The sequence below is a fragment of the Erythrolamprus reginae genome, chromosome 2, assembly GCF_031021105.1.
Source record: "Erythrolamprus reginae isolate rEryReg1 chromosome 2, rEryReg1.hap1, whole genome shotgun sequence".
Lineage (NCBI taxonomy): Eukaryota > Metazoa > Chordata > Lepidosauria > Squamata > Dipsadidae > Erythrolamprus > Erythrolamprus reginae.
Window position 1 is genome coordinate 295,716,735 of NC_091951.1, and position 13,651 is coordinate 295,730,385.

General features: G+C 37.2%; 1 protein-coding gene across 1 annotated transcript in view; it reads right to left on the reverse strand.

The window, feature by feature from the left end:
• KCNN2 (potassium calcium-activated channel subfamily N member 2) overlaps positions 1-13,651 on the reverse strand; it is a 91,812-nt gene that overhangs the window by 24,011 nt on the left and 54,150 nt on the right. Inside the window, exon 4 of the mRNA XM_070736330.1 lies at positions 1,418-1,559. Within this exon, the coding sequence (XP_070592431.1) occupies positions 1,418-1,559 (142 nt within the window). The remainder of the gene's footprint in view (positions 1-1,417; positions 1,560-13,651) is intronic.

A 13,651-nucleotide genomic window follows, 5' to 3' on the forward strand; every position in this document is an offset into this window, starting at 1 on the left:
ATAATAATAATAATAATATAGACTACTACTGTAGCTACAGCATAACATAAGCACTATTAAACACAATTAGATGTTGTTTTAAAATTGTTATTGCAGGCTTAGAATATAAGAAAAAAAGAGATAAAAAAAGATTGAAGACGATTCCTTCAAAGCTTATCAAGGGTAGTCCACATTTTGTATCCATATTATCTCTCTGCCAAGCACTGTTAGCAGAGAGTGCAGTGATATAGAATCCTAATGAGCTGGAATAGGACTTCACAGAAGGATGAATACCAGATCCAATTTTTTGTTTCCAGATTCAATTAACTGACCCAGGATATGTTAAGACTCAGGAGATATTAAGATGTCGCATTCAACATCTGAACTTAATCTGGAAGATTGCAGATACCAACCCAAATATTATTTTCTGATAATTTGACAGCTCATGCAATGACATATCATTCTGCAACATGATTTTTGCCTCAGCTATGAAGGAAGTTTAACTGTTTTTTCCCTGTCTGTAAAGCTTTTGGTTTCATTCCTACCTTTAATTCAAGTCATTTTGAGTTATACCAGTCTGAAGAAAAGTTGAATATAAATAACAAAAATAAGGGTCCTATCCAAAGCCGCATTTTCCCACCCCTTAAGTCCAGTTTCAAGCCACAGAAATATTGCTCACTATTATATATGTAATGGTATTATTATAGTCACATATCCAGTCCCATTTGGCTTTATCATTGTTACTGTGCATAGTATTTATGCACTTTATTAGTATTTAAAGCACAATAATAACAGATGAATTAATGCAAGGAAATTAATTGGTTATACATATTTCCCAGTGACACAAGAGCAACATAGGTTGTAGTAGCTAATATAATAAACTTAATGTCGGAGAATCTTGATTCACAGAATGATAATCAATCTAACTAATTAAATGCCCTGAAATTTTTGAAAAATAGAAACTAAATCCTTATGTTGACCTCAGAAGAATCTTAGGATCAAAAGCCACTTGCATTAATTAGATAACACATAACAGCTACATTTAATACCTCTCTTAGAATATTAATACTAATACGATTTTAAATTTGCTATTTTCTCCGAGACCTATGTAACACAAAAACAAAGGAGGAAAATAAGCCCATAGTTTAGAATAAAATTTTAAATTCTTGGTTGCTTGATGCCACATAGTTTATATATTGTATTGTTTATTTATAAAAATATGATATATTTTATAGCAATCTAATACCTGGTAACTCAAAAGTAATCAAAACTAGCACAATATCAGTTTAGCTTATATATTAGCAATACCTTTCATCTTTTTATCTTATAATCAACCACAAAACCAGTGTCAATCATTTCTGCTTTAAAGTCAATGCAGACATTCTGAAAATGATTCAGACTCACAGAGCATATAGAAATTAAAGCTGGAATCACTCACCATTATTCCAGTAAGCAAGCAAACTCCTTTCCCACAGTAAGTATTAGGTACCATATCTCCATATCCAATGGAGAGAAAAGTTATTGAAATCAACCACATTGCTCCAAGGAAGTTGCTAGTAACGTCTTGTTGATCGTGATACCTAAATAAAGAAATACGATTTTACTACAGTTTCTTTAGGAATAATTTGGGATTCAGAATCAAAGGCATTATTGTTATGTGAATTATGTATTTTGTGGCATGGCTCATAAACAAATACACTGAGCAGTAACTTAGTCCTTCCAGCTCTATATACAGATCTGCTGGCCAAACATACTGTATACAGTTTGTTGGCATCAGCTTTGACTATGATGATCTCTTGTCAGAAGAGGAAAAAATAAAATATTTATAACAACTGTAATCATAAAGTGTGATATCAATTGATTTCTTGATTTGATTTACAAAGTATTATTTGTAATGTAGCAATCAGACAAAAAAAAGTAGTATATTAATATTACCCGTATATACTCGAGTATAAGCCGACCCGAGTATAAGCCGAGGCACCAGTTTTTGCCACAAAAACTGGGAAAACTTATTGACCCGAGTAGAAGCCAAGGTTAGAAAATGCAGTGGCTACTGGTAACTTATAAAAATGGAAACCAATAAAATTACATTAATTGAGACATCAGTAGATTAAATGTTTTAGAATATTTATTTTAAAGAAAACCAGTAAACTAGCTCTGTAAATTTAAAAGAGGGTAAACAAAAGCAATCTGGTAATAACAATAAATTAAAAAGTAAAAGAAGTAGCTCAATCAGCAACCGAGCTAAAACCTATTTCTAAACCTAACCCAGGGCTCTTTAAACTTGACAGTTTTAAGACTAGTGGACTTCAACTCCCAGAATTCCTGCACCAGCCATGCTACTTCAGGAGTAGGAGCTGAAGTCCACAAGCATTAATCTTTCCAGGTTTGAAGACTCTTGCATTTCTAACCCTAACCCAGGGCTCTTTAAAATTGAGTTTTTAGAAGCCTGGAGAGAGCTCATGCTGTTCCCCTCCCCCCCCTTTAGCTTGCTGGCTGGCTCGTTGGCTGGATCTTCCACCCCTGATCCTCCCTCCTCCTCGTCTCCCTTTACTGCTCCATGTGTTGTGCAGGGAAGCAGATTTGCTAAAGAGATCCACTTGGGACGACAGCAGGGGGAGGAGGAGGAAAGGAACGAGCTGTTCTCCTCCTCCTTCCCCTGCTGCCGTACCAAGTGGATCCCTTTAACAAATCTGCTTCTCTCTCCGGTTGGGGGCTTCTAAAGCCTGGAGAGAGTTCATGCCATTTCCCCCACCCCCACTTTAGCTTGCTGGCTCTCTCCTCCCCCATTTCCCTTTATTGCCCCATGTGTTGTTCCGGGAAGCAGATTTGCTAAGGGAGGGCAGCAGGGAATGCTGGAGGAGGAGGAGGAGATCCAGAGTAGCCTGCAGCCGCAGAGGAAAAGGAGGAAGAGGAAAGAAAGAAGAACCCTCGCCGACAGCATAATTATTTATTTAAGTACCTGTATTTTTAAAATAAATTTAAACTCCTTGTAGCGGCAGGAGAGCGAGAGAGAGAGAAACGAGCCTTTTCCTCGGAGGAGCAGTTGGCTGGCGTCTTTGCTTGAGCCGGGGAGAGGAGGCAACGGCCCCACCCTCCCCACAGCTGCTTCTCTAGGAGAGCGGCTGTGGGGAGGGTGGGGCCGTTGCCTCCTCTCCCCGGCTCAAGCAAAGACGCCAGCCAACTGCTCCTCCTCCTCCGAGGAAAAGGCTTGTTTCTCTCTCTCTCGCTCTCCTGCCGCTACAAGGAGTTTAAATTTATTTTTAAAATACCGGTACTTAAATAAATAATTATGCTGTCGGCGAGGGTTCTTCTTTCTTTCCTCTTCCTCCTTTTCCTCTGCGGCTGCAGGCTACTCTGGATCTCCTCCTCCTCCATTCCCTGCTGCCCTCCCAAGTGGATCTCCTTAGCAAATCTGGAGCTTCTGTCTTCTCGCAAGTGCCTCCTCTCCCCGGCTCAAGCAAAGGCGCCAGCCAACCACTCGAACGGCGCGCAAGAGGGGGAAAATGGGAAGCCAGTGAGATGGGGGAGGGGTGAGAAGACAGAAGCACGAATCCACCCCCCCTCATTGGCTTCCCATTGCATGTTTCCCTTCTTGCATGCCGTCGGAGCTGTGGGAGGGGTGGGGCAGGTGCCTCCTCTTCCCGGCTCAAGTAAAGGCACCAGCCAACCATAGCCCCAAGAGCTCCGGCATCGTTGGAGCTGCGGAGGATGTAAAAGTGTGACCTCCACAGCCCAGTCCCTGCATCTAGCCTTCCCAAAGGCACCCCCGAAGCTGCCTCAGCAGGCACCTGCAATAGCTCCCTCCCCGCCCAAGCCAGAAATGTCTGCCGGGCTCCCGCGGGGCGCCCTCTTGTGGTGAATCGGCGCCCTCTTGTGGTGACCCGAGTATAAGCCGAGGTTGGGTTTTTCAGCCCATTTTTGGGGCTGAAAAACTCGGCTTATACTCGAGTATATACGGTAATTATTAAATGTGTCCTTTCGGTAACCTTGAATAATTTCAAATGCAGATGGACTAGAATAGATAATGAAGAATATCTACGTATCTCCACATAGCATTACTGATGTTAAGATATCCAATTCATATGAAACAAGTACACACAGAGATACATATAATATATACACACATATATTTATCTAAAAAGGAAATACCATAACAATTTGATTGATATCCTATCTTATTTTAATAGCAGAATCTTTGAAATCACCATTGAAATTTACTTGATGATTTTTCCATGTGTGTCTCTATTTAATACTACAGTACTTTATGGCCTGATAAAATTTTAGTTTTCAGTTACAATGCAAAACAATGCAAGAAATAATTCATTATGAATTAAGTAAAGCATTACATTTATATAACAAACAGCTCCAAAACCAGACTTGCAAGTGAAATTTCTGATATCATAGGGCAAAATGCACCAAGGATTTCTGCAACAGATCTGTGGATCTAATCATGATACAATATTATTCTATATAACCTGGGCTTCTACTTATGTAGCAATAGCTTTTCCATGTGCAACTTAAGTATTGCAGCTTTATCACAATGTTTATCATAACAATTATTGTCTAGCAGTTACAACAAAAGAGACAAGGCAGAGTTTCATAGTAGCCAATCTTCACAAAAATGTAAGATTGGTCCAATGTTGTATCTGAATAATCCAGTGAGAGAATATATAGGGAATTTGAGAGAATGTAGTGAAGAAAGCATCCCTGATACTGCAATCTCTATCATGATGGAAGAGTCAAAATAGAAATTAATTTTTAAAAATTGCCCAAATATTGCAAGACATGTTTACTAGGATTCTTAAGAGATTTCAAGTTATAATTTCATTCAAAACTTTATTATTTATATGCCACCAAATCATTGTCAACTCTTAGCTACCAGGTATATACATTTTCTCCATCATAATCTGTCCCTAACCAGATTTTTTAGCTTTCCCAAGGTATGCTCATCACCTCTATAACTGAGTGCATCCACCTTACTATTGTTATTTTCTCCTCCCACTTTTCCCAGCATTTAGAATCTTCCCCAGAGAGTTAGGCTTTCACATAATGAAACTATGTTCTTCTAATACTACAGTACTTTATGTACTCAGTTTTAAATGTATTTGAAAACACCATCTGGCAAATCAAGTATGTCATGATGCTTCCATGAGCTGTTTTCCTTATCAGTGGCTTACATTTGATTCATAAAATGTATTGTTTATATCATATAATGATACACTGGCTGATATAAAGTAGAAATCAGAAACATTGCCTTACAGAATTTGAAGGCAACTCAGCTAATCCCAAAAAGTTTTAGATATTTGTTAAATTGTCAATACATTATTTTAATGTGGCAAAATATCAAAATATAATAAAATAGCATCAGTAGTTATGTGCACGGTCTCTTTCTCGATACTAATCTATTATCGATGTCATCACCTGCCACATTTTAGATGGTCATTTTGGAGGATCTTCTATCTTTGTATGGAAACCTATCAATATTCATTTTGATAACTTAATGCACTGATAAAATAAGATGCCTAAACAAAATCAGCAATAATCAGCATAACATTATTCGAGACAATTAGAAAACCATGGAAATGGTGGTATAGTATACTTTAGGACAACCCTCCCATTCTAACATCTCTTACAATACTAGATAACACAATATCAACAGTAGAGTCTTCATATTTCTAGGTTCTATCATTCTCAAGATCTAAAATATACATCTAACATTAAAAATGTCATTAAGAAAGCACAATAAAGAATGTTATTTCTGTGCCAATTCATGAAGCTCAAACTGCTCAAGGAGCTGCTGATACAGTCCTACAGAGGAATTATTGAATCTGTCATCTGCACCTCTATAACTGTCTGGTTCAGCTCTGCAACCCAACAAAACAGACACAGACTTCAGAGGATAATCAAAACTGCAGAAAAAACAATTACTGCTAACCTGCCTTCCATTGAGGACCTGTATACTGTATGAGTCAAAAGGAGGGCCGAGAAAATATTTACTGACCCCTTGCATCCTGGACATAAATTGTTTCAACTCCTACCCTCAAAATGATGCTATAGAACACTGCACACCAAGACAACTAGACACAAGAACAGTTTTTTCCCCGAACGCCATCACTATTAAACAAATAATTCCCTCACCACTGTCAAAATATTCACTAAGGCTGCATTACTATTATTATTAGTCTTCTCATCGTTCTTATCACCCAGCTACTCCCACTTATGACTGTATGAATGTAACTTCTTGCTTGTATCTTTACAATGTATATTAATATCGATTGTTTCCTGATTGCTTATTTGTACCCTATAACAATCATTAAGTGTTGTACCTCATCATTCTTGACAAATGTATCTTTTCTTTTCAATACACTGAGAACATATGCACCAAAGACAAATTCCTTGTGTGTCCAATCATATGTGACCAGTAAAGAATTCTATTCTATTCTATTCTGTTCTGTTCTATTCTATTCTAGTTCTATTCTTCTCTATTCTATTCTATTCTATTCTATCCTTGTATTCATGAAGGAACATTATTAAAGATTTTAGATAGGCCTTTTTATGTTTTCTGTTGAGCTTTAGAAACATAATGCAAAATTGTGTATACATGTATGAGTCTATAAAATTGTATATATAATTCATATATATAATTGCCCCATACCAGTGGTGGGATTCAGCCAGTTCGCACTGGTTTGGGGGAACTGTTTGTTAACTCTTGTGGACTTCTGCAAAAAGTCAAGGCTGGCTGCCTGCCAGTCTGCTGGCTGCCTGCCTAATGATTCCAGTAGCTCATTAACACACTAGAAGTTCCTGATCATTTGTAATTAACCAAAGAAAGGAAAAAGAAAATGAAGAAATAACTACATAGCCATTTTCTCAGCAGAAAAATTCTAACCCCTTTAAAACTTGGGGGGGGGGGGGCAGGTTAAAATGAAGAGAGGGTTTTCCCCCCCTTTAGTTGGGATAACAAAACCGCAAAAGTCCAGTCAGCATAGAAACAATAGAATTTTCACAGGTTATACAGATTAACAGAGTTGGAAGGGTTTTGTAGGTCATCTAGTCTAACACCTCCCCCCCCCAAATTAGGAGACCCTACACCAGTAATGGCAAACCTATGGCAAGGGTGACACAGGTGGCATGCGGAGCCATATCTGGTGGCACACGAACCGTTGTCCTAGTTCAGCTCCAATATTCATGTGGGTGCTGGCTAACTGATTTTTGGCTCACACAGAGGCTCTGGGAGGGCATTTTTGGCTTCCAGAGAGCCTCCTGGAGGATGGGGAGGGCGTTTTTACCGTCCCCCAGCTCCAGGGGGCCTCCAAGGGGCATTGAATTATGGGCGTGAGCACTCGCACATGCACAAGAGTGTGCGCACATGCTCTTTCAGCACCTGAGGAAAAAAAGGTTCGCCATCACTGCCCTACACCATTTCTAACAAATGGCAGTCCAATCTCTTTATGAAAGTCTCCAGTGATGAAGCTACCCCATCTTCCAAAGACAAGCTGTTTCATTGGTTGATTGTTCTCACTGACAGAAAATTCCTCCTTTATTTCTAGGTTGAATCTCCCCTTCTTTTTGACAGGATTAGGCTAGGGAAGGAGCTCTAAAAATGTTAGTACAGAACAGGAGTTTTTTGTCAGAGTTCTTGTGTCTTTTTAAATATATGTTCTAATTAGCAGAATTTATTTTATTAATTTGGAATAGGGTTGCAATGCTGTTTTTATGTTTGTGCATATTTATCCTGCATTTTCAGCATTTAGCTTTTAAGAGTTAGCTTACAGTATTAGACTGTAAAGATTTCAAATTATCTTGTAACTCTGTTGCTTGTGTGTGATGGAGCACCCACAAATTCTGAAGACAAACTATTCTATTGGTTAATTAATTGTCTTACCCATAGAAAATTTCTTCTTAGTCTTAGGTTGCTGGTTGTGTGGTTAGTTTCCATCCATTGCCTCTTGTCATGCATTTTGGTGCTTTGGAAAATAGATTGGGCCCCTCATTTTTGTAGGAGCCCTCAAATTTCCTGATAAAATAATTAATCAGTGTAACAACTTGTCTCAAGAAGCTATAAATGCTCCAACACTGGAAGTTTTTAAGAAGAGACTAAATAATCGTTTTTCTGGTGTAGGGGGTTAGGCTAGTAGGGGGTTAAGCAGGGGGTTAGGCTAGTAGACCTCCAAGATCACTTCCAATTCTGTTTCTATTCTGTTCTGTTCTGTTCCTGTTCCTATGCTATGCTATGCTATGCTATGCTATGCTATGCTATGCTAGCCTAGCCTAGCCTAGCCTAGCCTAGCCTAGCCTAGCCTAGCCTAGCCTATATACAGTACTATTTTATTGTGAGTCGGACAAAGGAGAAATTTCCTAAGGGTGAGATCAATCATGTTGGCTATGCCCACCAGGTCAGATGACCACCCAGCTGGTCATTAAAGCAGATAACTTATTGTTAAATTATTTGATTCCCACAACTACTCCATACTAACTACATCAGATATATAACAGGAAAAATAACACCTTTATTCATGTTTAAATTTGGTTCACTTTTTAATATTAATTCATTGTGAATTGAAAGTCATAATTTTGACAATTCTTAAACTTTATAACACAGTTCTTCCAAAATAAAACATAAAAATGAGTATATTAAAGAAAAATATGTTCAAAAAAATATATTAGGCTAATTACTTGCATACATCCCATGTTTTAGGAGATATGTTAAAATAAATGTAAATAAATGTTAATGTCAATTGCAAAAATGGTAGTTTTACTTGGGAAACATGTTTTAAATAGTATTGTAAAATCTTTTCTGTTTTCTGTTCTGTATTCAGCCTTGAAACAAAGCAAGATGAAAAATTGCCCTTGACTCTAAATAATTTCAATCAAAGCAAGACACAAAATGACCAGGAATTAGCCAAATTTAATTGTTTAAATGTTATAGATATTATTTACATGTGACCAAAATTCTTGAAAATAATGTGTATCATCCTTGAAAATCAACATATATCAGCATAAATGTTAAAGGACAACCAAATAGAAATAAATAAAATGTTTTATCTATTTGCAAAATAAAATGCATGATGAATAATGTTTCCAAAAATGTAATGCTTGAACATTTGGATAGTGAATGCATTATATTATCAGTTTATAGCAATTATCTTAAAAACAATAAATGCCTTCAGAGACAATAAATTAAGATACAATAGTTACATTGCCTAAATTAACTTTACCTTTTAATAATGCTGTCCATAGTTTATCTTATTTTTAATTGGATTTAAAGAATAGAAAGAATAGAACTCCTGGCAGTTGCCAACCCTATATCAAACCAATAGTTCTTTTTCCGAGACTACATTATGTTAGAAACAGAATGCAAAATGTCTGCTTATAAATAATTTTAAAATAAACTAGCCTTTTAAAAAACAAGTTTTGACACAGTATAGAATACATTATCATTCTAATATTTAAAATAAAAATAGCCCCAATGGTGTACTTATTTGTTTCCAGAGTTTTGCATTGCTTTAGTCATGGTAGAGATAGATGAATGTTTAGTCAAATAACTGCTTTAAGCTAAGGGAACTTTATGAAATAGTGCGATAGTTTCTGTTTTTAAAATACTAGCCTTTCCATTCCATTTTTACTTTGAGAATTGGCAAAAACCAATTAATCTTGTTCAAGGCAAATCCTGCATTAGTGATCCAAAGTTACCAGCCCTTAAATAAATATGTTTATTTATCTGAAATGTAGTTGTAGATTTCCCATAAATATTCATCTCCATGGAAATAATAATAGTGTATTCTAGTAGGTTAATTGATTACAAAAATGTAATCAAGTAAACATGTAAGCAAAAGTACCTAAATTTAGTCTTGCTCAGCCCCAAACCAAATGCTAATTTTATTTAAAGGAAATAGATGAATTACTCAGTCTTAGTATGGTAAAGGAAAGAACATGCTTTGTTTCCAATATAATGTCAGCTGGTTTGATAAGTAAAAACAATACAATTCTGATGCAATTTTTTTTCTGATGAAAACCAAAACAAAATCACAAACTAAGTCAGACTTGTAAAATCTAAATATTGTATATGAGAAAAAATAAAAAATGGATAGAAACTGAAATGTTTATCTATCTCTACCAGGCAATGCATTAGGTAGTACTAGCAGCATGTTAATTTGTACCATTTCCCTTAAAACATAAAGAAGAAACATTAACACAATTTTAACCTTTTGATAGCTTCCCCGCTGATGAGTTGTCCAATATTATAGGTTTGCTTTAATATAAAATGTTACATTCATTTGAAGGAACTGAACAAAAAGACAACCACCTAACTTTCTTACACATTTTGTGAAGCTTTCTCCTGCTCTATTTCACCTCTTGTAAAAAGATATACCATTGTGTTTATTGTTTCGCCTTCAAACATTATTGACCAACAAGGCCACAGAGAAAAACCTGTTTGCAATTTCTTTAATTTTTCATTGTACTTTACCTAGCTCTTTCTGCTGCATTTTCTGTACATGGTTGTTTTGGCTCCAGAGGGGGAAAATAACTCATTAACTATTTATTTATTTTATTTTATTTATGTCTTTTGTCCAATACACAATGAGGGTTTTAGTGGGTATATATCTATATACACATAGTAAAATACATGATGAAGGTTATAGAGGAGATACTCATAGTAAAATATATTTAAGAGATAATAGAAAAGAAGATATAGTAATAGAACATATCAATGAAAGAATAGGAGAGATATAGGAATAGAAGAAAGGTATAGGAGATATAGGAGAGCAATAGGACAGGGGACGGAAGGCACTCTAGTGCACTTGTACTCGCCCCTTACTGACCTCTTAGGAATCTGGATAGGTCAACCATAGATAATGTAAGGGTAAAGTGTTGGGGGTTTGGGGATGACACTATGGAGTCCGGTAATGAGTTCCACGCTTCGACAACTCGGTTACTGAAGTCATATTTTTTACAGTCAAGTTTGGAGCGGTTAATATTAAGTTTAAATCTGTTGTGTGCTCTTGTGTGGTTGTGGTTGAAGCAGAAGTAGTCGCCGACAGACAGGACGTTACAGCATATGATCTTGTGGGCAATACTTAGATCTTGTTTAAGGCATCTTAGTTCTAAGCTTTCTAGGCCCAGGATTGAAAGTCTAGTCTCGTAGGATATTCTATTTCGAGTGGAGGAGTGAAGGGCTCTTCTGGTGAAGTATCTTTGGACATTTTCAAGGGTGTTAATGTCTGAGATGCGATATGGGTTCCAAACAGATGAGCTGTATTCGAGGATGGGTCTGTCCTCTATTACCATCCAGGAAATACTTCCATCTGTGAAAAGTCAACAGATGTGGAATTTTGAGAGCAATTTTTTGAGGGTTTTTTTTGGCTGTTTGTTAATGAAGAGTATAAAAAGCTAAGTTCTCTACATTGGAATTCCACCCACTATCTCATGTGCCAGGATTTCACTCAGTCAGAATAAAATCCTGGTTCGGCATTTGAGTTTGGACTTCTTTTCTTTTATTATTCCCTACACATTTTTTTCCCCTTGATTATGTTTTTCTTACATCCATTTGTTTTACTAACATCATACCTCTTCCTCTGAGGAAGTGAAGTTGAGATGGTTGTCTGAACTTAGGAAAAACAACTGTAGCCAAGCAGAAATTCTTCCCAGCCCACTTCTCCAAGGCTCAGCACAGTTCATGTTTTCCCTCAAAAGGGTGGAGAAGCTTACAGCCCCAGAGAACTGGATTACAGCCCAACCTGAGAGATGGATTCATTCATTCATTCACCTACTCACTCGCTTGTTTACTTAAAAGCATCCATGTAAGAAAAAGAACAACCACACCGAGGCAGCACCTCATCCCAGCTAGTGCAAGAATTTTGGGAAGGAGCCAAAATTTGTACATATACCTCTTTACAGACGTTGAGATTTTTCTTTTGCTTGGTTGTTAAAGTACTGAACATAAAGGACTAAGTATTAAAAATGTATTTATGTGGCAACATCAATTTGTAATGCCTAGAAGGTAGGTATTATCAACAGAACAACAGGTTGTTGATGGAGATGGTGTGTTGTGCAATAAAGAGTTGTATATACTGTAGATCTGCTACATTGTGGTGTATCCAGTCCTTGAAAAACAAAGAAACATCATATTTCCTCATCTTATACTCTTTCCTTCCAAAAGTGTTCTTTGTATCCAGGGAAACATCTTTCTTTTTCCTAGCAATTTATTCGGGCTCCTTCCCCCCCCAGTCACTGGCTACCCATATTTTGTCCTTCTAGTCTCCTTGGTATCTACTTCCTTTCCATTCTACATAAGTATTCCTGTTTCCAATTTCACCCTCCCACACAGATTCTAGTTACGTCACTCCACAATTGTTATATCCTTTGTATTAGAATTAGTGCATGCCACCATCCTATGAATGTTTTTCCAACACAATCTGTAATAAATTAACCTTGCTTAGGCATCTGTGTGGGATGCCACTTTTCAGAAGAACACAGTGCTCTAAAATATTTCTATATACGTCAGGATTGCATGTAGAAAGTAAAGATGACCTTGAAAGGGGATATGCAGGATCTGTTACTAAGAAAAAAGAGATGAAGGATTTTTAAAGTCCAGATTGAGAGAACGTTCAGAAATGGCTCAGGCAGATGCATCTCTAGCTCACTGTACTATGAAGAAGAGGCACATCAGGCATTCAAGAATCTTTTATTATAGCCAATCTCAATGGAAAGTAGTTTTAGCCTTCCTCTGGAGTTGCTTCCTTCTTCTGGTCTATTAGTGGACCTGACGTTACATAATCAGAAATGACCATATCTATGCAAATAGAACAATTTGAGGTATGTTGTGAAGGGTATCTTCAATCCATACATGATCCTAGCATCCAGCAGGAGCATCTCCTTACTATTGGCAGTTTCTACAACTACCATATTTCTCGGAATATAAGACGCACCAGAATATAAGACACACCTTAATCTTGGGAGAGGAACCAGAATCAGGAATAGTGGAATCCTCACTTCCACTGGGATTTTGATAACAAGCAGCACAGGTCTTTTTATCTGTTCTAACGATAAAAATGAATTTTGCTTTCTAAGATTACAGAAATGTGAAGTGAATAAGAAATTTCAAGTAGTCATATGATTGTATAATCTTATGTATTTTTGTATCATTGATAAAACATAAGGTAAATCTAAGATTTCTGCTATGCAAGTAGTAAGGTTACTTGTATAAGGTGACTAAATTTCCCAAGAAAAGCCTCCTCAAGTAATACTAGGAAAACCTAGAAGACCAAAGCACACAATTCTTCAAATCTTTAATCAGACTTTCTGTTTTGTCATGCACGTGTTGACATTTTTTCCTGCAGAAATTGGGATGGAATTTAACTGGAGTGGGTTAGGTGGGGTATGATTTTCATGAGGGCAGAACTCAGAGTTGCCTCCACTCCCAAAATACCCCGATCTTCTTACCTATAGCCATAGCCATTGAAAGTTGGGCTTTCTCACAGCAAGGCCCAATAGAGAGGCAGCACATCAGTCCTCCTGGACCTGCCATTTCATAAGCATGCTACCGAGTTTCCCAGCAACCCCTGTACCTTTGCTGCCTTGGATGGAGTCTTCCGAAGCAGCCCAGGGAACTGCGGTGAGAGAGTCCCTAACTCGGAGGAAAAGGGGCAAAAGTTCCAGAGGAGGAAAA